General features: G+C 35.5%; 1 protein-coding gene across 1 annotated transcript in view; it reads left to right on the top strand.

Annotated features, from left to right (window-relative positions):
* Positions 1-19,320, top strand: part of DACH1 (dachshund family transcription factor 1) — a 367,142-nt gene extending 347,822 nt beyond the window's left edge. The window contains exon 11 of the mRNA XM_040991306.1: positions 18,603-19,320. Within this exon, the coding sequence (XP_040847240.1) occupies positions 18,603-18,640 (38 nt within the window). The 3' untranslated portion in view covers positions 18,641-19,320. The remainder of the gene's footprint in view (positions 1-18,602) is intronic.
* Positions 19,321-24,580: the final 5,260 nt, after the last annotated feature.

Genomic DNA, 24,580 nt, shown 5'->3' on the forward strand with positions numbered 1-24,580 from the left:
TTGAAATTTAGGCTATAAATTGCTCTTATATATATTCAGATATGCAGTGTTTAACTTTGGTTTTACTTTATGGTTTTACATTTAATTATGAAGTCCTCTTAACGGAATTGAGATCTAATTATTTTATTTCTAAGGTAATACTATATTTGTCTGTATTATAAATTTCATTGCCTCATTTTATTTTTCTTGTGGCTTATCTGATCAGTATAGGGCTAGGGCTAGCTTGTTCCATTTTATAGCTTTTGACTGGTTTTAACAAATTTTCCCAGCATAGTTTCATGTAATCCCACAATCTAGGCCTTATTTCTAGTTAGAGGATTGTGAGCAGAGGGAACTGTCTCCTATAAGAAAAGGACAAACAAATGACAGTGAGAATGAAAAGCAAATTCTATTTGTATACCCAACAAGTGATACACTGGCTGCAGCCAGTGGTTGCCCAAGTGGGACCACAAACTCAAAAGAACTATATTGTTTTTTGTGTAAGGTAATCCAGAAGTACGTATTTTAGGTAAAATTATGGATTTGAATTTTTTTATGTATTCATTTTCATTTATTTGAAATGGTGGAGGGATATTACAGAGGTGATTAGAGAGAATCCTCAACTGCTGCAAAGGTTAGGTGCAGGCAAGTGGGAGCTAGGAGTCTGGAACCGCATTCAGGTCTCCTGTCTGGCTGCAGGCACCCAGGAGCTGGACATCACCTGTTGGCTCCCCAGAAGTGTGTTAGCAGGAACCTGGATCGTTAGGACAGATCGATTCAAACACTGAAAACCCAGCACGGGATTCAGACCAAGAAGTGTTTTAACTACTGCATTACAACACTCATGGACTTAGTTTAGGTTCTTAATTTTTAAAATTCAGATTTTAAAAATGCATGGTGGATGCCTGAGGTAGATGCAGGGTTATTTATGATCTTTGATAAGATATCTGAAAAACCTGTGGACCAAAACCAACTAGTAATACAGAGTACTGTGCCAACATATAAACCAAACTGGAAATAGTAATCCGGCCCCTAATAAATAGAATAGCTCACAAAACATTTGTTAAGTGAATGGTTGACTTCATGTAATTGTTTCAATTCAGAAGTAGTTTTGGGATAATATTCTGAGGCCGATTACCCACATCTTCTAACTTAATTGTATTGTATTAGAACCTTAAGAGGCATGAAGATTGCAAAAGATTAAAAAAAAGATACACATTGTTTTTACTGCATATTTCAGGGTTTTTTTCAAGGATGGATTTATTGTAAAATCAAAGGGACAGAGCCCAAGAGACAGAGAGAGGGTGGGAGGAAAAGAAGGGTGAAAAGGATGGGGAGGGAGGGTAGGAGAAGGGGAGACAGGGAGAGAAAGAGAGATCCTCTGTTACGTTGTTCACTCCTGTTGGTGACAACATTCAGGTTCGAAGTATTGGTATTTGAGCCATTATCTATTGCTCAGGTCCACTAGCAGCAAGGCGATGACAAGGGAACTGCCAGTATTCAAACCATTGCTCTATTATGCAGGATCAGGGGTGTCTCAATTGAGGCTTTAAAATGCTGCTGCAATGCCAGCCTCTCAACTATTCTGAAATTGTTAGAATAAGTAAAATCCAATGAAATGGCACATGGTATTCCAATTTAAAGCACTTATGAATTATATTATTTTAGGTTTGTATTTCCTTAAGAATTCAGAACCAGAATTAGAAAATGGATCATAGTGTTAATGAACAACAAAAAAAAGTTAAGTAAATTTGAATGGAATGCAAATCATGTGTTTATAAGGCTATCCTTTAGAAAAAAAAATCTGAGACTCCTTCAGAATTTTCCTAGATGACACTCCATGGAGATGTGCAATATATTTATTCTTAAATTCGAAATGTTATCAGTAGCAGTCTAAATATGATTGCAATAAACTTTTCATCCTGATCATTTTTAAAATCAAGACATTTTATCATAACTATTATGAGATTTTAGAATGCAGGCAAAATTCCACCAATGATGTTGCTTTATATATATATATAATAGTATATATGTATAAATATATATAATAATATATACTATCAGAAATGAAGAAAGAATCTATTATGCTAAGCTGATTTGTATTCAAACTAGAGAGATAGCTCTTCATTGACTTCCAAAATGACTCCTTGTCAAGACCAAAGCAAGGACACTGGCTTAGGTATCCATCAGCAAACCATCCATGTAGAAGAGATGCACAGACACTAAAGAATACGACCCATCATTTTAAATAACAGACTATACCTCATAGTCTCATAAAAGCTGGGAATAGTATTTAGTTCAGATTCAAACATCTTTCATTTTATAATTTCACATCCAACATAGATAATCTCAGTTGATTCTGAGGAAACAGTTTCTTAGTATGGTAAAAGTATTATAACAGTTAGTTGACTGCATGATGTAGTTATTTGTGGACATAGTTTGAAGCTTTTTTGCATAATTTAGCTTTTTGGGGTATATGAACCCATTTGCACACTCCAGGGATCTTTAAAAATGTATTTAATTTAATAGATACAATAAGAAGTTTAGAAACTTGAGTTTATTTAAAGTGAAAGAAATGAAATATCTAATAGCTTTTAATTAAATAAATATAACCCAGTGCTTCAGAATCATAAATGCGTTAATTTCAGAGTACAAAACAGTTCATCCTGATTGGATGACTCGCCAAACTAGGTAGAAGTCAAGATGGGATTTAAATATAAATCCTTTGGAAAACTGCATCAACATAACAAAGAATTTTTTTCAAACAAGTGATAATTAAATTTTATGCTCGCTTCTGGATATATTGTCGTAAAAAGGTATTTTGATATCTATTAAAATAAAATCTTTGATTTCTCTTTTTAAATTTCTGAAGTCAATATACTAAATCCTAAATGATACAAATGTACATAACAAAATGAGACTGAGAATACAAAGAATGTCACTGATTCAGAAATGAAGCACTGAGGATTCAAATTCTGCTGTCGCACAGTGGAGTGGGAAGGTACATTTGAAATGGAAGTAGTAGATCACATTGTAGGATTTATGAAATGAAAAAAGAAAGTGGTGATTGGGAATTGGACAAGATTAATCTGAGAATGAAATCCTGCTTAAGAACATTTTGATAAATTTGGATGGCTGATTTGGGCATGATGAGACCATGGATAATAGAGTAAAACAAATGCTTGTGTGGATTTGGAATTAGAATTAAAATGTGTGGTCCTGAAAAGAGACACATTCGTAGATACCATTAAATTTCAAAAAAAAATCCCTATGCTGAAAAGATCTGAAATATGTATGTTATCTATATATTGTCACTTTTCTGAGAAGGCCAGAATCCAGTGGCTTTTCATCTGTCACCATTCCTCAAAGGACATGCCCGAGAACTACCCCAAAGGCTAGATCTTAAGAACTACAAGTACAACATTTAGAACACAAGAATGCTCAAATAGCTATGAGTCTATATTTTTATAGCATTTTTATTATCCATATAAGTAATTAATAACCTATTTTTAAATATTTTACTTTTTTATTGTTATCATTTTATGATACAGTTCCACAGGCCCTGGGATTTCCCTTACCCCCTCGTCAAGTCCCTTCCCCCTCACTGAGTTCCCCTGTATCATTACTATGGCATAGTTCTTCCTACATAGGCATGGACAATGCCAGAGAGTTTAGCATCCTATTGTCAAGATAGAGTAAACAGATTCATTGTAAGTCCATCTTTGTCTGGAAGTAGAAATGCATGTTGCATTGTGTCCTCACATTTGGATATGATAGTCTCCATTACACAATTACTATACATCCCCTTAGATGAAAAGCCACAAAACAAAATCAACAGGAGAAATAACCTAATATTTTTAAAAATGAAAATACACATAAAGCAGCTTTTTTCATGGCAGAAAGACAAGGATTATTCGGCATACAATTTTGTCTATGAAAGTGAGTGTAACAACATTAGAACCAAAGCATTCACTGTGTAGATTATGTATGCAGAATGGAGTAGAGAATGATAAAAATATCTAGTGCTATGTTAGATTATTCATTTTTTGAGTTATGTGTTTTACATCTTTGTTGATTCTGCAGATTTTACCTGTGACAAACTATCAATTCGACTGTTGCATTAAGAGACATGTATTTTTCATGATATTGTTTCTTATGGCAATATGTTAGATACCAGTCCTTTCAAGTAATCAAACTACATTGAATAGAGCCATAAACAAAACAAAAACAAAAACAAAAACAAAACAGTAATTTACTCTCATTGAAAGCTTTTTCCTCCAATGCATAGGTTGTCTTTGAAATCAGTTGAAGAGCATAATGCATTATTATTCTAATGAAGGGAAAGTTTAAAAAATAAATTATACTCCTTCTTTGGACTGATAAATGAAGAAAATGCTAATGCAAGACTTATCAACTATCACAACAAAGTGACTATTATACAAAAACAGCAGTCTTCCATTCCATTTTAAGCTCTTAGAGCATCAACCTTCTGACAGCAGCACATTTTTCCCAATAGACCTACCAGGTAGCTACCAATCAGCCTTTCTAACACACTGGTATCAATTTAGGGCTATAGGATTTGGAGCACTGATCTGGTAAAGAAACAAACCTGGTAAACATGTCTGGAGAAGCTAGGAACTTTTCACAAGCATCACCGTGCAATGAAAGATATGATAGGATAGTAGGTAATTAAGAAAATTGGTGAGATTTCATTAGTAGGGTAATGCCTAGTAGCTAAAGTCCTCATCTTGAACGCGCCAGGATCCCATATGGGCTCTGGTTCTAATCCCTGCAGCTCCACTTCCCATCCAGCTCCCTGTTTGTGGCTTTGGAAAACAGTCCAGGACAGCCCAAGGCCTTGGAACCCTGCACCTGTGTGAGAGACCAGGAAGAGGCTTCAGGCTCCTGGCTTCAGATTGGCTCAGCTCCAGCTGTTGTGACCACTTGGAGTGTGAATCAATGGATGGAGGATTTTCCTCTCTGTCTCTCCTCCTCTCTGTATATCTGACTTTGCAATAAAAATAAATTTTCCAAAAAATTTAATTAAGAAAGTGAACAAGCTAGACAAAACATTCAAATTAATACCCTTGTAACTGTGCAAATACAATTTCCTAAAAAAAAAAAAAAAAACCCACTTACCTGATGTCTTCCCGATTGAAATAGAGTTTCCAGGATTTGAAGAGAGAAATTGAAATTTTTGGTGGAACAGTTTTGTATTGTCTAAGTGTAACTGTAAAATAACCCTGAAAAGTAGTATAGACTACTTAGCCAGAAAAAGAGTTGATTATAAAATGTTTTCACATAAGCCTATTTGAATGCTTCTTAAATTCACAAGACTTCTCGATATCTCACCTTAATTCAGGATGTAATGATCTAATGTGACAGAAGTTAATTTTATTCATGTTGCAATCGCTAGTGATGGGAAAATAAGGCAATACTGACAGTAACCACAGCCACAAGCGATTAATTTTAATGGAAACAGTGGCCTATGTTATCATGACCCAGGGCATAATTTCACAGTGGGCATGTAATATACATATATCAGCATATATCTTCTTTCCAAATATATGCACATCTATTATAATGCACTTTAAATACTTAGTTGTAGAGTTTTTGTTTTCATTTCTTGAAATTATATTAAAGAAATCTGGCAATTTTGTGGAATTTAATGTATGCTGAGATCAAACTGGAACTTAACTGAATTCTAAGTCAAAAGTATTCACATTTCCTGAAATTCTTTGCTGCTAGAAACAAAAACAATTTATAAAATGCAAAATCGTCCATTAGCATTGCATATTTTTTTGTGATAGCACACTTTATCTTTTTTTTCCCCATTGCTTTCCATTTTAGAAAGCATTTGGTGTCTCACATTTGTTATTGTTTGTGGCTAGTTTGTTGATATTGTCCTGATTAATTTCCAAAGGATTAAGTTTGTTTTCTTAGAAAACATGCAATATCGTAAACTTTTTTTTTTCTAAATTGCCAGATGCCAGATTGAACTAAAGTTGATCTCCAACAATGACCAACTTTAAATCAAAAGTTCAGGGAAGTGCTAACTATATTGTCATGGTCCTTGTTCGATCTGGTGTCGTCTTAGATGTCTTAAGGGATAGAACTAAAATGTGTGTTCCTTTTTGATATCTCATTAAATACCATCAGACTTAGCAGTGGACAACTCTACAATTGTCTGTGACGTTCCCTCTGTCACTGCTTCGGATCAGATCTCAGCTGCTCATCACTGTTCTGAGCTAAAGTTAATCTGGCAATTACACTATTGATACTTATTGCTTCTGTTTCTGAGGAAGCCATCACATATCGTGAGATGCTATGTCAATGTTTAAGAAAAACTTGCTTTCACTGCCAATAGAATCAAAGCACTCTAAGATAATGCAAGTTCAGTTATATCCACCTAGCAAAGATGTGTGTGTGTGTGTGTGTGTGTGTGAGAGAGAGAGAGAGAGAGAGAGAGAGAGAGAGAGAGAGAGAGAGAGAGAGAGAGAGACAGAGAGAGATTAAAAAGTATACCTTGTGATTTGGAATAAATTACCCACTGTTAGCAAATCAAAGTTTCTTGATTCTCTGTTTTTCTTTTTGCATAAGACAAGAAATGCTCTTGGAAACCTACATGTCAGCTGCGCTGTGTTTCTGTTGGAGGCAGGCTGACTTCTTGGGCTATTCACTTAATCTGTGGTTCGATTATCAATCTTTTCTGTACAGCTGAGGTATACTAACGCTCTATAACTCACAAGTATTGCATTATTTACCTGTGACATTCACTGGCACTTCTTTCTTATACAGGGAGGACTACTAGGAGCGCAAGAAATTATTTTTTAACTTCACAGCTTAAAAATTATTTACGACCTTACAGTTTCTGCATATGAGGGTTTGGGAATAGCTTAGCTAGATTCTCCACTTTGGATACTCCCTCGGGCCGAATAATACATTGTCAGAAGCAGCGACCATTTCCACACTCTGCTGGGCAGGCTCACTTCCAGACTCCGATTTCTGTCTGTTGGCATGCTGTGCAGCCTCAGTGAGAGTGGACTGTGCTGCTCTTCACTTCCCTTTGGCTGTTAGCTGGGGCTGTCATTGGTTTCTGCCCACATAGCATAGTCTCTAGCGGTGAGCTCAGTACAGAGCACACTGTTCCTAAAGTCTGAGTAAGTGAAAGAACCAGGAGGAGACTGGCTGCCAGCAACAAGGAAGTTATAGTCTGTTTATAACTTACCAAGGACCTAACAGGAATGAAAGCAGAACAAGGAGTATTATATGGCTGAAGTATTCAATGGCAGAATATGTATGCATCTCTCCTGGGGTAGGATTCCTGGTTGGTGAAGCTTGTCTGGTCACCTGTGCTGTCTCTATACTGTATTTCTGGGCAAACATTGCACTGTTAAACATGTTTTCTTCTAAGTATGATATTTCTATCAACATGCTTTCCTGGTTGCCTTCTGCTGTCTCTTTAACAAGACTTTGCACAGTTGTGAACTAATCCATTAGGTGTTCATTTTAAATCTTGGTTCACGGAATGCCACCTTTTTAGTAGTCCTTGTGTAGCATGTCATTGTTTTCATTCTCATACCATATTAACAATATTTGGTGAACGCAGAGGGTAAGACATAATGAAGATACTCGCCATGAAAGTATCATTTCTTTACTTAAAAGTCTTCTATTGAAAAAAAATGTGAGGGTCGTTTTGTTGAAACCTGCTTATCATTTAAGTTCAGCATACACCAGCATTTCAGTTTGGCATTGTATAAATATGTGAACTAATGTGCTACAGACTTTGAAAGTTGTTCACTCACAATTACCCCCTTTAAAAATATAACCTATAAAAAATTACTAAATCAGTCATGCTGTAGAAAATTGAAGGAGGGGAAAATTCTAAACTTAAAAAAGAAGATGATGAGTTTTTCCCTCTAAATTTAAGAGAAAATAACTAGGCTGAGACAAGACCTGCCCTTCTAATTGCCACCTTTGTTTTCTCCTAAAAATAACTTATTTATTCTGAAAACTCATTTACTCTCAGGATTTTGCCTGGTTGTTTTGCAGTTCTTGAAGTGTGCAAGGATTTGATTTTAAGATCTCTGTCATTTTTCTGCAGCATCAATTGGGTTCACTTAAGCCTTCAAATAATTATTTCCTTCCACTTCTTAGTTTTCTTTCTCCCACAATGGAAAAGGGGAATGGATAAAGTAATGAGAGATTTCATTGTATTTCACTTTGCTCAAGTTGGGAGGTCTCACCTTCCCATCAGGCCAAGGTAACCTCAGTGCCAAGTACCCTATTCTTACTTGCTGGTACATTAACCACTCTGATGGCTTCTTGCTTCTTACTAATGAATGCTTAATTAGATCACACACAAAAATACTTTACCAAAGCAAACCTAGCCGTGATATAATTTTTTCCTTATTTACAGAAACATAACAAAATTTCTAAAGACCGAGCTCTGCTTTTTGTTTTTGTTATGATAAACTTTTAAGAGACAACCTAATATTTGTTTTAAATGCAATTAAACCAGGCAGTAATTTCCTTATACCAACAAATGCACATGTGCTTATACAGTCCTAAGTAAATGGGAATATAGTTAAACAGACTTCATAAACTCTGCGATTGTAAATTGACCATTAAAACATGGGGGATCAGTAGACTGGAATTCTGCTTGCAGCCACACCCTCAGTCCAGAAAGGTTCATGAATTTTGGTACCTTGCTACTCTGGAGAACTCTGTTAAAATCTTTCACCAATTACTTGCTCATCAGTTATTGAATAAGATTCTCCATAGAACATATTTGTCAGGTGGATATTGTCAATCCAGTCAGTGAAAAACTGCATGTGAATGATGGGCAGTATCTATACTCAACTGCTTATTCAGAGTTGACATTTGCCTATACATTGGAATTTTCTGTCACCTAAAAAAATACTTATTTTTGAGAATCTTCATTTAAAAACTATTCACTTCTACTAGTAGTATAAAAACCCTCTCAAGACCATTATTATTAATATTTCACTCCTGTTGTATAATTCTCTCAGTATTTTCTGAACAATTTGAGAGTGAGTGGCATACATAATGACCTTTTACCTGTGATTGTTACCGACACTTAGTTCAGGGCATATTTAGTACTGATAGACATATTCTTAAATAACTACACAGTATGTTTATCATTTTGCTGAATGTTTTATAAGCATACTGCTTTGCTCTGATCTGATATTCAAATAGCCAGTTTTGTCAATTGACCAAAGAATATCCTTTACAGCACTTGTTGTCCTTTATTAGTGAAACTAAGATCACGAGTTCTATTTAGTTGTAATGTCTCCTTAGTCTCTTTATCTTCAAGTATTTTCAGTCTTTTGTAAATGACACAACATTGATGTTTTGAAGAGCATAGTCCATTTCATGCATAAAATAACTAAGCTATACCTTGTAACCTCAACCCATATGATCACCAATTAGAGTTGTGTTTTTCTAGGGTACAATGTACGCATGCCCAGAACGGCCATCTTTCTTCATTGTGTGAGCACTATGCGGGTACTAGGTGCTATTTTGGGCACAAACCATGTATTATCTGCTGTTAAAGAGGATATAGTCAGACTTTAAAGAACCTCACCGGCATCATTAAACATGGTTCTTTCAGGGCAGTGAAGATAATCTGGAGAAGACAACATTTCGAAGCTTAAGGCAAGCAGTTGGAATAGCACTGAGGTTCTAGCCATACTTTAAATGCAATATATGGATCCAAGCCCTATTTACTTCACTATAGAACAATCATGCATTACTATTTTATCAAATGTATGAACCAACATCAGACAGGGGATCGTGACTGTTATTTTTCTCTATTGCAATCATGGTGATAGCTTAAGAGCATTCCGATTTTTAACAGACACAAGTTCATGGAACAAGGTACAAATATTCTTGAGTGCCAGAAGCATCTCTGATACCCCACAGAACATGACCATCATCGTTTTGGAAGTAAATTGCTTCTTGCCCACAGAGAGCAACTTGACCCTTACATTTAGGCAATGGCCTCTTGAATGCCACTTCTAGTAACAACTCAAATACTGTCGCTAATCTGATCACTTAAGGAAAGTATTTTGCCTATGGCTGGACTTAACTAGATGGCTCTAAGCTGACTAAGAATAACTGTAGCCATCTGGAAATCTTTAAATGCCTTCTCTTCACATTCTTCCATTTGGCTTCTTTGCTAAGATGTTCACTACCCCATTTAGCAAGAATGTTGTGGTGCAAGCATTTGTCACAGTAGTTGAGCATTGCTTGAGATGTCTGCAACCCATATTGGCATACCTGGTTTGAGCCCCAGCTACTCTGCTTTCTGTCAAACTTCTTGCTTATGTGTATCCCTAGGAGGCAGCAAGTGATCAAGTACTTGGGTTCCTGCTATTTATGGAGTTTCAAAATTCCCACTTCAGCTTGGCCTAACACAGGCCTGGCTTGTTGGGAGCGTTTGGGAACTAAATCAGATGAAAAAAAAAAATCGGGGTGGGCGGGGTTGGGGGGGGTTGTCGCGATGGCTTAGTAGCTAAATTCTTGCCTTGCATCCACTGGGATCCCATGTGAACAACAGTTCATGTCCCAGCTGCTCCACTTCCCATCCAGCTCCCTGTTTGTGGCTTGGGTAAGTATTAGAGGACTGAAAGGCTTTGGGATCTTGCACCCATCTGAGACACCTGCAGGAGGCTCCTGGCTCCTGGCTTTGTATTAGCTCAGCTCTGGCTGTTGCGGCCACTTGGGAGTAAACCACTTGGATATGGAACAGCCTTGTCTCCATCTCTCATTTCTCCATATATCTGACTGTCCAATAAAAATAACATAAATCTTAAAAAATGAAAAGGAAAGATAAAGATTTTTTTTCTCTCCCCCGTACTCTGTCTCTTTTTGCATTTCACATTAAAAAAAGAAGAAGAAGAAAGAAAGAAAACAGATAGGGAAAAAAATGAAATAAGTAAAAAAAAAAAACTTGAGAAGAAAAGTCATGACCCAATTAATCTGTCCAGTTCCACATTTCGTCAAACCTTGTTCCACCTTCTTCAGATTGTCCATGCATTAAGTTTATATTTCACTTTCTAACTTATGCTTCCCTGGAATGTGGGGAAACATGCCTTTGTATAAGTGACAGGGATTCACCATCCTTGCCTGCGTCTGAAAATTTAATGCTAATATCAATCTGTGTGTTATAGCTTAGATGATCTGCTCTTGTACTGTCTTAAAGTAGCCCATGGTCTCTCATGTAGTGTCCTCTGCGAAGAGGACTAAAACAGTTGTTAAAAACAGCAGTCTTAATTACAATTTTGTCACTTTAGCCACTAGAACTTTACTAGTTACTAGACTTACAATAAATCATAAATCTATGGATTTTAAGTGAGTAGGCCATACTGATCTATGAACTAATGCATATGCTACTTCTGAAATGGATACAAAATATTAAAAAATAAAATTATTTAGTTGCAAAACCTTTTTAAAATCCATGCATAGTTTTTTTTTCCTGATAAATGTTTTCATGAACTTTTTGAAAACCCCCTCATACCAGCATGTTGTACAGTAGAGATATAAGATCACATGTGTTTTAGCCTCTTACATAAGTCATGTCTTTAGAGCTGCATGAGGAACTTATGGGGAAGGAATTGATACTTGCTCATGTCCATTTGCACAGTCAGTGTGTTTCAGATTAAGCCTCAAACTTAAAAACTAATATACAAAATCTGTTGCAGTTTTCCAGTTTATTCTTTTAAAATTGTACTTGAACATTACTTTGAATATGTTAGTAGTCAACTTTCTGGAAATAACTTGCTTTGTTATCTGCATTTAATGAGAAAAAAATGATTTTTACTCATTTTTACTCATTATCCTCGTATAAATGGGCCTTAACAAAACATCACTCTCACAAATATTTCTCATATTCAGTGTAGACTTTGTGTCTCTCCTTTGCTTTAGCAGTAGCAGAATGTTCTTCCTCCAAATGTAAAATTATATATAAAAAAAGCAAGAAACAATATTTTCTTTAATTAGCCTCTTCCTCTGGGGGTTTTTAGAAGAGGGGTTATGACTTGACAAAGATCCTTCCCATCTGTTCCTATTTGTTTGCTTTTATTTTGACTTCCTTTAGTTGTCTTATCAAATATCACATGCATCATTAACATTTGTTTTCATCACTGTTTTGGTTTCCTTTATTTCACATGATTAAGACAGTATGTTGAGAGAGGTTCATTGCTACCATATTTTATATTAACCTCATATTCTCTAAGTAAATATTAAGCTTTCTAGATATATAATCTTGTATGTTTGCCTTCTGCTATGTTAATATTTTCCCCAGCTCTGGAGTAGGAAGGCATCTGCACGCACAACTATTTTTGCAAAAGCAAAACCTTTTGTTAGATTACGTTTGACTGGATTTAAGTTTTGAACGAATGCTATTTTTAATAAGGTAATTTCTTAACAGGAATTGTAATGTATTAAGCCCTTTATGCAAAAGACAGGAAAGAGGTCCTTGTGAATGTTGTCAGGCAATTCTTTTCAAAACTGAAATACATATCTATTTGCACGTTTTCTTACATCTGTCACTAGTAAACTACTTTATTAATGAATGATAGGGTTTTCACAGAAATGAATTAATGTGATTGTTGTTGTCATCAGACTAGGCAAGTTATTCCACTTGCATATTCTCCTCTACCATATGATGTGAAATCTTGTATTATTCAGTTGTATCAAAAACTTCATGTAGCTTTAAAAATCAGTGTTTGATAGTAATTTTATAAAATGAAATATAAGTTTTGCATGTGTTTGTATGGATTAGACATGATCAATGACCACAATGAACAATACATGAACACAAAGAAACACAGCACTTGACATTTTGTGATTGTTCGCATTTTGCACTCTCTCACCACAGTAAACAAACAGCACAAAGGATCTACATACTTAATAGATCTGTTTTAATTTTAAAGCTGAGATCAATTTTTCTAAAGAATTTAATTTTTTTCCAATTCGTTGTCTGTAGATCTAAATCTGCATAATTACAAATAAACAGCTTTTAAAAATTCACACCTGCAGTAAACTATGCAGTGATCTAGGTACTTTCTTATACACCAAATTATAGCTGTAAGCATCAACTCACAATGAACTTTGAAACTATTAGGAATTTGTAATTTAAATAGTTTCACTCAGCCCCCTACTCCCAAATGCTTTTAATTAGAGCAGACTTTTTAATTAAGTACTCCCAGGCACAAAGTTGAGCTTGATGATCTTCTTGTCATATCACCCTCCCATACAACAGCAATAATCATTGTGTCAAAGCCAGGCGTGTTCCCAGAAATGAGGGAGGCTCTAAGAATTCCAGCTCTGCTTTCACACTACTTACTTGAGGCAAAGGAAGCTTTTCCTGGGAGGAATACAAAGAGCAGATAAGTCTTCAGAGCAGAGGATCTGAAGGCACTGAGGTGGTCAGGAAGGACTGATGGTCAGTTGTGAAGTTATCTAGTTTGAGGATAAGTGTGATGCATCGAAGGCAACCCTGAAAGCAAGACTGTGTGAATTAGCCCTCTTAACTTATTGGATGCAAACAACAAAACCTTTGAATAATCAGGCCTCCACTATGGTAATGAACAAAGGGAGTGCTTGCTTTTTAAGGGCCTCTTCTCTATGGTCTCATTTGAAGATTGAGGAAAGGAGAGAATGTTGGAATCCTGATTATACAGGATAAAAAACATGGCACCCGCGGAGGTATTGGCCCATGTGATCCATGTCACACTCTGGCCATTTCATTTGCATCCTGTGTTGTCAGGAACCTGAGATGGAAGGGCAGCTCCATTACTCTGGGCCGATGTTAGCTCTGTGAGTGTGCTCCTATGAGGATGCTTACTGAGAGTCACAGGGCAGTGCAACTTCTCTCCAAAACATAAAATTAGTAAGGAAGTATACCTGTGCAGGGAGAGAAGGGGATGGGGAGGAGGCAGGGGAACAAGTAAAATGGAATTGTGTCCTTGGAACTATTCCTGTGAAATACACAAAATCTGTTCTCTTTATATTAATAAAAATTTAACAAAGTGTATCAGTATATCAAAAAATTAAAAGGTAAAAATTGTTTTTTGAGGTAATAATTGTTTTTCAAGGTAAATAAAAGCAGACAAATTGTCAGTCTTTCTGGAGGTGTCTATACCTGGTATTTTTCTTCCTATATTTGTAAGAAAGCTCATCTCTGATGTCTACGAATTATCTAATCATGAAAATACCTTCACTGCAGTAAGTAGGAACATTCATAGCTGATATCGGCCATGTTTGATGTAGTTGCCATTCTGTTAGAAAAGTTAATCCAAATTTTAAGAGGAGATAACTTTACTCAAAGTGGAATTATATTGGGTCATATGCTTAAATATAATATATAAAAAATTTGAACAAATGTTTTTATGTATGATGTTTGGGCCTTAAAATTATTTCAGGTGCTTTTATTAAGATAACAGATTAAATATATATCATATATACAGTTAGATACAGTTTTAAGAACATGCATACCCTACCTCCCTACCTAATTGTTACCCTTGGTCTTCCTCCTCTCACTCCTCCCCAGCCCTTTCTCACTCTCATCCTCCCTTCTCGTTCCTTTCTTGCCTTTCTTTTATTTTTGCAATGGAATACTTTATTAGTTTATAGGCATTAATTTAACTCTTCATTAGATACAGAATTTAACTAGTAGCAAGTAGAAAGCCACTGTTCATCAGGATCATAGACAAAGATTGTGAACAGTAATCAAATCTCAAGTGTCAGTTTTAGTCATAAGCATTATTCTTTTTCTACTCTGCACATTAGTAACCACAAATCAGGAAAAACATATTTCTCTTTTGGATACTGGCTTAATTCATTAGGCGTGATGATCTCCAATTGCATTCATTTTGTTGCTAGACTTTTTTTTTTTTTCTCTTTTAAGGCTGAGTAGTATTCCACAATGTTTATATACCACAATTCTTTATCTAGTCATCCATAGATGGGCATCTGGATTGATTTCATATTGTACCCATTGTGAGTTGAGCTGCTAGGAACACAGGGTACACATCATTCTTTCATATGCTGATTTAATTTCCTTTGGGTAAATCCCCAGGAATGGTATAGCTAGGTCATATGTGAGATAAATTTTCAGGTTTCCGAAGGATCCCCGTACTGTCTTTCATAATGTTATATTAGTTTACCTGCCCCCCGACAGTGTAGCGGGGTGCCTTCCCACCCCACCCACATCCTCATCGGCATTTGCTATTTTTCGATTTTCAGATGATAGCCATTCCAGCGGGAGTAATGAAACCTCATTGTGGTTTGTAGTTGCATTCTTCTGATGGCTAGTTATCCTGGAATAGACTTTAACATTTCTGACTTATTTATTAACGAATTAATTAATCCTTACCTTTAAAAATTGCGGCAACCTTCCAAATTCTAAGGCAAATATCCTGCTAAGGTATCTTCACTCTGACACCAGCAGAAAAGGGAGCATGGCTGCTGCTTGTCTGATCTCACTGAACAACATCCAAGTGAGACAAGTGCTAAGGGTGCTTGCATTTGAAAAAATAGGTAAGTAAATGGGAGCTCCATTTAGAGAAGTTAGGTAGGGATTATGCAAAAGTGAAATCTCAAAGGGAGAGTGTTTACTTGCTAGGGAAACAGACGTGACATCCCACCATGGCGCAGAGCTTGCTACGTCTTAGAGCGAGAGAAGGTGCTGGGTCTCTGGAGAGGAGAAGGGCACAAGGATTGCAGAGGGGCATCAGTAACGATGCATGTGCCATCTTGTACACCAAGGGAAAAAACTTGGCCAGTAGCGTAAAAGTGGATCTCTTAAAAACAATTACTTCTCTGCATGGATTCTCTTGATGTGCTTCCTCCTTTGCTCCGGAAGTCTGTATTGTGTGTTGGAGACATCACAAATGGAAACACGACCCCAATCTTTGGGCATTTTCTCCAGTCTGAAGAAAGTGTAAGGGTCCATAGTGAACATTGAAGTGTTTAATCACAGCAAATGATTACTTTTTCACAGACTGAATGAAATAACAATTAAGTTGGAATGATGGGAAAGATGAATTCTGTGTTTCTTCTGCTTTATCATAAGCTATTGTGTATTTTAAAAAATGGAATAGGAATGGTATTCTCAATGCAATTCAATAAATATATATTAAAATGATGAGGTAATTGGAAGCCATTCAATAGAGATTATTAAATGAAATTATTAAGACCTACAAACCATGGGACAGTAATGGTGTAACAGACACTGTATACCGGTTCATGCTTTGTCTGTTTCATAATCAGCTTCCAGCTAATTCTGGGATAAACAGTGGAATATGAGCCAGATTCTTGGGCCCCTGTGTTGTTGTTGTTTTAAGATTTATTTATTTTTACTGGAAAACAAGATACACAGAAAGAAAAGACAGAGGAAGATCTTCCGTCTGATGATTCACTCCCTAAGTGACCACAATGGTCTGTGCTGCACCAATCCGAAGCCAGGAGCCAGGAACTTTCTCCAGGTCTGCCACATGGGTGCAGGGTCCCAAGGCTTTGGGCTATCTTCAACTGCTTTCCCTTGCCACAAGCAGGGAGCTGGATGGGAAGTGGAGCTGCCGGGATTAGAACTGGCGTCCAGTGGGATTCAAGGCAAGGACTTTAGCCACTAGGCCACGGCACCGAGCCCAGGCCCCTGTTATCTATGTGAGAAACTCATGAAACTCTTGGCTTCTGCCAGGCCTAGTTCTGGTCATCGGAGCCATCTGGGAAGTGAACCAACAGATGAAACAGATTTCTCTTTCTCTCCCCTGTTCTCACCTTAACTCAACATTTAAAACAAATTTTTAAAACAGATCAAAAAAATTAGAAACTTTAGGTAAAAATATTAAATCTTCACTTCTTCAGTTGCTTCTATTTCTGTATTACTAGATTTTGTGAAAAGAGAGTTAGCTTTATATAATAGCAATTGTCGGAATTAAAATTACCTCTAAAGATGTCAAAATTTTAACTTGACAGGTTCTTAGTTTATTTTTCTAGCAACGAGTTGATTAAATTAATTTATATCATAGGTAACTGGGATTACAAATAACTGTATATTTAGATAATTCAAATGAGAAAAGCAGGTTTGTCCTACATGTTGATGCTATCAAACTAAGCAAAGAGAATAAATCAGAGTGTGTTCCATGCATACACAAACCACATTATTTCAGCGTGGTATTGTCACATCCCTATAATAAAGAAATTTCATCAAAAATATATAACCTCAGTATTTATATTTGATTGATGCTTTATTTAAAAAAAAACGCCTGTGTTTACTTAATATCACAGTAACTAGTAATAAGCTATAGTAATATTTAGTAACAGTGGCAAAATAAGGTTTGAGACCAAAGGATATAAAAGTTTGTATCCTTTACACCACAAATCTAAGCACATTATTCAGCACCTTGTGCATGCTGTTTGGTTATTGTTCAATAATAGAGTCCGCTTGGATTTCTCCATGGTGGTTGTGCCTTACATCCAGAAGTGTGTTTGTGGAGGGTGGGGGAGAGAATTTCATAGTGATTACAGGTTCAGTGATTAAGTTGACTCCTTCTTCCACGGTGGCTGAACTGGAAAGCAAAGAGCATTCAGAGACTTTCTAGGAACTGCTAGTTACTGGATTACTTTTAGGAAAGCAACTAATTAATATTTGACACAATCTGTTAGAGATTAACCAGGCAGAGATTAATCCCACAGACATTCTTGTGCCTCTGAAGTAAATTCTGGCTTAAGATGCTAACAGTGTGTTATGTTATAGGAGTATGTGTGTATTAAACATTGGTAAATGTTTGAGATATATCAGTGAGTAAAACAGACTTGCCTGCTATCCTGGAGGAAGTCTACCAACCCTACAAAACAGACTAAGAGAAACGTGGTATAAAAGTCTTTGAGAGCATTTCTATGTTTTGTATTGTTTCAAATTGTTTTATTTCTTCTTTCAATACATCTTTTATTCAAATGGTGTATCATTTAGTACATCCTAGATTTGATTTCTTTTCCATATAACTGCATTGTTTCGTTGGTGAAAATTGTGTAATACATTTCATAATAAGTATTTAGTTGTTCATTTCATTTCTGGGAGAAAGACTGTAGTTCAATGATAGTGTTAAAAGAACGTGGGTACCTTTAGTGCAAAAGGCAGCAAATAGCGTGGTCTTTACGTTACCTGGAGTATATAACAACACTACTAGAGCAAGGTGGGAGCCGAGTCTTTAGGATAGAGACACACCTCAATGATTCTGAGAAAATTTGCTTTTGCAGGCTCTGAGGAAGTAATTGTCATTCCATAGAAATCAACTAGCTTTGCATATCAGACTAATACACACTCATACTCTTATCTATTTTCTGGGTGCTCTGGAACTGATATCAAAATAGCAAATATATATTTATGATAATTAAAGAGACTATTCTTTTATCATATAAATTCAATGCAATTATAAAATTAATTTTGAACAATATATTAAAAAGTCTACTTCATACACAAATGAGGATGAAATTAAAAAAAAAAAGTTATATCAGGCCACACAGACAGTACATCCATATCTCTGACTCAAATGCTGTGTTGCTAATTATTTCTTATTTTTCATTTGCAGATGGAAGACTGTATTTGAAAACGACTGTCATGTACTGAATCTTTTCTGTTGAAGAAATCCTTATTATAGTAAAGAACTTGGTAGCAAGAAATTCATCATGGGAAAGTTCGGGAAAAGATAAAGTCCTTTTAAGGGAACTTTTTCCAATTTTGTGTACTAATGTTCTTTCAAATTTAAGTATTCTACAGGAAAAAAAAAGTTTCTTCCATTGAGTTTCACCTGTGGTTCATACTAGAGACCTGGGAATATTTGTAAACATGCAAGTATCAAACTTCTTACAGTTAATAACTGCAACTTTACTGCTGGACACTTGTATACAGAATCAAAGCAGGTCGAAGAAAGACCTAGTTTTGCTTTTTTAATGGAATGAACCATTTCCTCTGCTGAAAATTCTGTATCTGAGCACATTAAGACTCTTGTAGCAGTGGTCACCCAGACATACAGAATTATGCTCCCCTGAAACCAGCAAGAACACTTGGAACTGAACTTGTAGAGGGGCATAGAGGATGCTGAATAAAAAAAAAATAGAGTTAACTTCTGTTACGTTCGATTTTAAACTCTCTACCTGTGGGTTTTCTCCTGAAGATTTTTTTTTTCTTACATACTTTCCGAAAGACCAACAAATGGATGTTAACAGCAACCCAATGAAATTACATTTTGCATACCTCTAAAGAGTATTGAATATAAGCCAACAGGTTTCGCTGACAGTCCTGTTTTCCCCCTTTTTTGAAAACATAGAAAATATATAACTATAACATGTTTTCATTCCAAACTGGTAGTGCTATATAGAATTAAAAATAATAATGTTGCTTCTTAAACTGTTGGTCACATGTACAGTATATAAACATAAAACACACAAGGAAGGTATTATGTATGCAGTAGAATACTAGAATTTAGGTAAACTGAAAATTTTAGAAACTATGTTTTGTCACCCTGTTGGTCAGAAAGACGTCTTTCTGGTTTTAAAGCATGCAGGCATGTAAATATTTGTCCGGAGTCACAGTATTAATGAATGAGATCTTGAGCATCTGGTGACGTCAGAACTCTGTGTCAGCCACTTTTATTTGTATATTGAACCCTAGTTAGTGCCCCCAGACTGCACTTATTAAGGATAGATCGTGGCTGGCCAGTAAATCAAAGCACCAGAAATATTTTTATATGTTAATGTCATATTATGTTAACGTTGCTGAAAAACAAACCTTAAGGAACCCTTGATGTAACAGTCCGATACATGTAGCCCTGAGTGATGAAGTTAAAATGTGCTATGCTTCCCACCCTGGTCAGAGGGTAGGGGGGCTACGTGTGATTTTCACTGTCTTTTTGAAAGTTATGGTATGTGTTTTCACTTTTGTGCAGATAACTGGAAGTAAAGCTGCCAGCAGTGCTTATTACACGCTGAAGTTACCTTCTCTTTGTTTCTACATATCTGGAAATACACTTCTAAAGAATCAGTAGAATCATTATACAATTCATGATTTCTTTCCTGGCATCTTGCAGTTGTATGATCATACCATTATTTATTATCATAAAACAGCAAACTATTAAACACCTAAGAAAGCTAGCTAAAATGTTTGAAGGTAGTGCTGATTGGATATTAATTATCTGGCTAAGAAAAATATCAACATTATAGCTACTCTAGCACGAAGCTTCTGTACTTTGTAGGTCTTCCCTGCAATGCTGAGTCATTCTTCTGCATAGCTCACACTTAACCAACTAAGTCCATTTCTAATATAATCAAAAGATTATGTGTACACTTCCTATTTTTAGCTTGCTTTAAAAAGGAGCAATATTTTTATTTAAATTAGTTAGTAAAATGCTTTTTAGAAACTTGGCTTTCTAAACATATAGTTCTTCCATGACCATCTTTTGTTACTTGAACACAAGAGATTTGATTCCTAGTTAAATGTGTTTTCCCTATATGCAGAATTATGTCATTTAAAATTGGACAGATTTAAGGTAAATTTTTGAATCATTCATTTTTCTTGCAATTTTTTTTTCAAACGTCTACAATTTACATATGTAATAGAATCAAACATTGCTCTGCTCCTGGCATAGAGTCACCTGTCAAGTGGGTTAAATAGTTTTAAAACACATGCTTTCAAGACCTTCGAGAACGCTTTAGTGTTTGGTTTGACATAAAAGAAATTTTAGCAAGGATTAAAGAGTAAAGCTATCAGCTATATGTTAAGAGAGTCTTACTAACACGTTGTATATAGTACAGTTCCAGAAATGTTATTGTAAGTCTGTAACTTAATTTTTTCCTTTTCTAGTTATGCAGGTTGGTTTGAAGATTTATGTTTTGGCATAAGCAAGTAAATTTGTGCCCATTTTATGGTTTCCATGCTTTTGTACTCCAAAAAAATATTAATGTCTAGTTGTTCTGTATTATAACCACATTTGCGCTCTATGCAAGCCCTTGGAACAGAACATACTCATCTTCATGTAGGACCTATGAAAATTGTCTATTTTTATCTATATATTTAAAGTTTTCTAAAAATGATAAAAGGTTATTACGAATTTTGTTGTACAAAATCTGTACAAAAATCTGTTTTTACATCATAATGCAAGAATTGGAAATTTTTCTATGGTAGCCTAGTTATTTGAGCCTGGTTTCAATGTGAGAACCACGTTTACTGTTATTGTATTTAATTTTCTTTTTCTTTTCAACAATCTCCTAATAAAAATGTCTGAAATCTCCCTGTGACTTTATTTACAGTTCATCTTTATTAAATTTGTGAATGCATTGCATTGAAGGAATATTTACTTTCTAATGGGAGGCATCTAAAAACAACATAAGTCAGCTCTTTACAATGCGATGGCAACAATGCTCAATGATTTTATTTAACATGCAACTGCTTCTATCTCTAATATGAATTACTGTGGTGAAAAACATCATAAAAGCACACTCTGTAGTTATTGTTTAACAAGCAGATTTTCCATATTTTGTTTCTTGCCAGCTAAGCAAACTGCCCACATATACATGATTTATTTATGTACATTTCTCAGTTTATGAAGCTGTTATTTGTACCTTTTTCCTTTATATTCTTATATTCCCATGATTCTTATTTCACAAAGCTTTGTGCTGAATAATGTAAAGTAGACATGTTGATGGAACAAAATATATTATTCCCATATCTATGTGAGTGTAGATTTGTAACCCTAATTCACTGTTTTGCTTTCAATTCTATCACTGGAAAAAATGCCTTTAGTAACTTTGAAATTATAATATCCTTTAATAATACATACCCATTTTAATCAATCCAAAGGGCAGCATTTGAAGAAGTATGGGGTTATTATCTCTGTGAATATTCTTAATATTCCCAAGAGAATGGAAAATGGATTTTTTTTCTGTTAGATGAATTATTTCAAGAAATTCATGAAACCATATATTAGCAAATCATGATTTTCCCTAATAAAAGCTTTAAATGTTTACGTGACTATTAAAAATACATTTTTGCTTTCTGTTATCAAATGTTTATGTCAGTAAGACTTGTATTAGAACACAGAGTCACTACATGTTGATGCAATTCAACGATCATTTTGGTTTTGTTCCTTTGTGTTTTCAATGGGCTAACAATCTTAAACCTGTGTAAAAGCTATTCCCTGCTAGATGTGAGCGTCTCACAAATAGAAATTATGTAGGATGCAATTGTCAATTTAGGAAATAAAGATGTTAGCAGGCTCAAAATATTGTTAAAAATATTAACAATGTCACTTTTCACTCACACCGGCTTGGTGCTAATTCTCATCTTTAGTAACTGATATTTAAACTCTGAACTACCCCTAATTTATTCATTTAGGCAGATTCTTAATAAAGCACCTATTCTGCACAAAGCACTGTGCTAGATATTGTCATGATTGAAGATGAAAATATAGTTATACCAAAGCAGCTTGTCACTGTCTTAGAATAGGGACTCTTCAGGAACAAAAGATTCACTGAGTATTATTTTCTTTTTAGTAGACCTAGAATGGAAGAGATATTAAGAGGGTGCCAACGAAACACATCTTTCTACTAACAATTTAATCACCCACTTGGTATCTCAGCCTGCTAAATGATTTATGAATCAAATGATTGACTAAAAAATGAGAAAGAATTGAGAAAATGGAAAAACATTTTCCCTTAAATAAAATGCCATCTTTGTTAGTCATTTCATGTTATTTGTTCACTAAGTACAACAGATTCTTCTTAGTCATAAGCTTTGTTTTAAGATAAGCAGCCTGTTCAGTTACAGAATAAGAGAAGGGGTGTCAACAAATATGCTATGTTCAGACTATAGACTGTCACTGTATAGCATTAATCTTTATCGCCTAGCATCTGTATGTCTGCAGGGCAAGAAATGCAGTAAAATGATTCAATCCCAGAACATAAATTCCTAAATGTCAAATAGTTGCTTTTCTTAATTAGTGACATGGCAATGGTAACGTGATTGACATTTAGAGACTGACATGCAGGTGACTTTGTGCTGAACAATTTCATCCCTCCAGTGCAGGGATGAAACCAAAACAAATTCTTGCAATTCAAAGTAAAGCAAACAAACAAACATCTCCACCAACTAAACAAAAGAATTTGACAGTAAACACAGGATTCATAAACATCACCAAATCAGGAATGTAGCCTGCCCCTAGGGATCCTCTTCTAGTTCCACCTTACTGCTCTGCCCACCAATGCTGCTTTTTCTGCTTTCACTGCACCCATGCTTGCTTCCCTTAGACATCTCTTGATTTCTGCATTATTCTGGAGCACATTTCCCCAGCCCACAAAAGGGAACCCACAGTTTTTTTCTCTCTCATCTTGTGACAGGTTTTCTGAGAAGTGTTATGGTTCAATTCAGAGCGTCTTGGCCATACATTGGTTACAACTAGGGAATCCTTAGAAGCTGTTCTGTCCAACTAAATTGGAATTTCTGGGTTTGGTGTAGACCATTCTTCAGTTGACTGAGGACCACTTTCTGGGAGGGTGGCAAGTGTCCCATTACTGGACATAATCAGTGAGTTTTTGCTATGGGGCACATAGATAGTTCCTGGTGAGATGCGAAGCATTGTAAGCTGGACAGGCACTAAAAATCATGTCAGAGTTCCACAAAATCAAATATCGTTACAAAGTAATTTTAGCCTTATGAACTTAATTCTCAATGAAATATAAATTTTCAGTTTTCCCACGCAACTGGCATAAACATGATTTAAAAACCAGGTATTTAACAATGTTTTATTAAGATTTATGGCAGCTATAAAAAGTACACATATTTATGGACTTATATGTGATGTAAACCCACATATTAATAAATCTGATCCAAAGCAAGGTGCACAAGTTAAAAAACAGAAGACAATTACGTCAATGAGGGAGTAGAAGCATAGGTGAAAGAAGGCAATGTTTCTGTACTCACACTGATGAAATGTTGGCCAAAAGACTGGTAACTTTTGCAAATCTAAGGAATTGCTAACTTTCTAACAATGCCATATTAATAATATACACCATAAAACAACTAGGTATGACAAAACAATTCAGTCTTGTCGTAAGCCGATAGTTTCCAGATAAACACTGATTTTTTTGTTTTTTTTCCTGAGCCAGAGATTTAAGCTACTTGGCTAGTGGGTTCCAATTGTCTCTCAGGTGCTTTGGCTGCTCTTTCAACAGGGCTGGGCGCATGACAACCTCGGTCTTCTCCATAGGAAACAGATGGAGATACGTTGGTTGACGGCTCTCCAGCACAGTGCATTGCCTCTCGATTTCTTGTTCATTACACATATCCATTTCCAACAGTATGCTTCAAAATGATTTCAAAAGCACACATAAAGATCAAAGTGAAATGTATTTAGTTATTAAAAGTTGATAACTTTAAAAATCCCATTGTTGGCTTTGAAACAAGATATTCTCCCTTCCCCTTTTTAAAAACTACCTGATCTTGATTTTTACAAAGGAAGAGTTCCTGTTGAGATAGATATTTCAGATAAATCCAACTGGTTATCATATGCTTAGG

Source organism: Ochotona curzoniae, unplaced genomic scaffold, assembly GCF_017591425.1.
Source record: "Ochotona curzoniae isolate NIBS_2020 unplaced genomic scaffold, NIBS_Ocur_1.0 contig_64, whole genome shotgun sequence".
In the NCBI taxonomy this organism is placed as follows: domain Eukaryota; kingdom Metazoa; phylum Chordata; class Mammalia; order Lagomorpha; family Ochotonidae; genus Ochotona; species Ochotona curzoniae.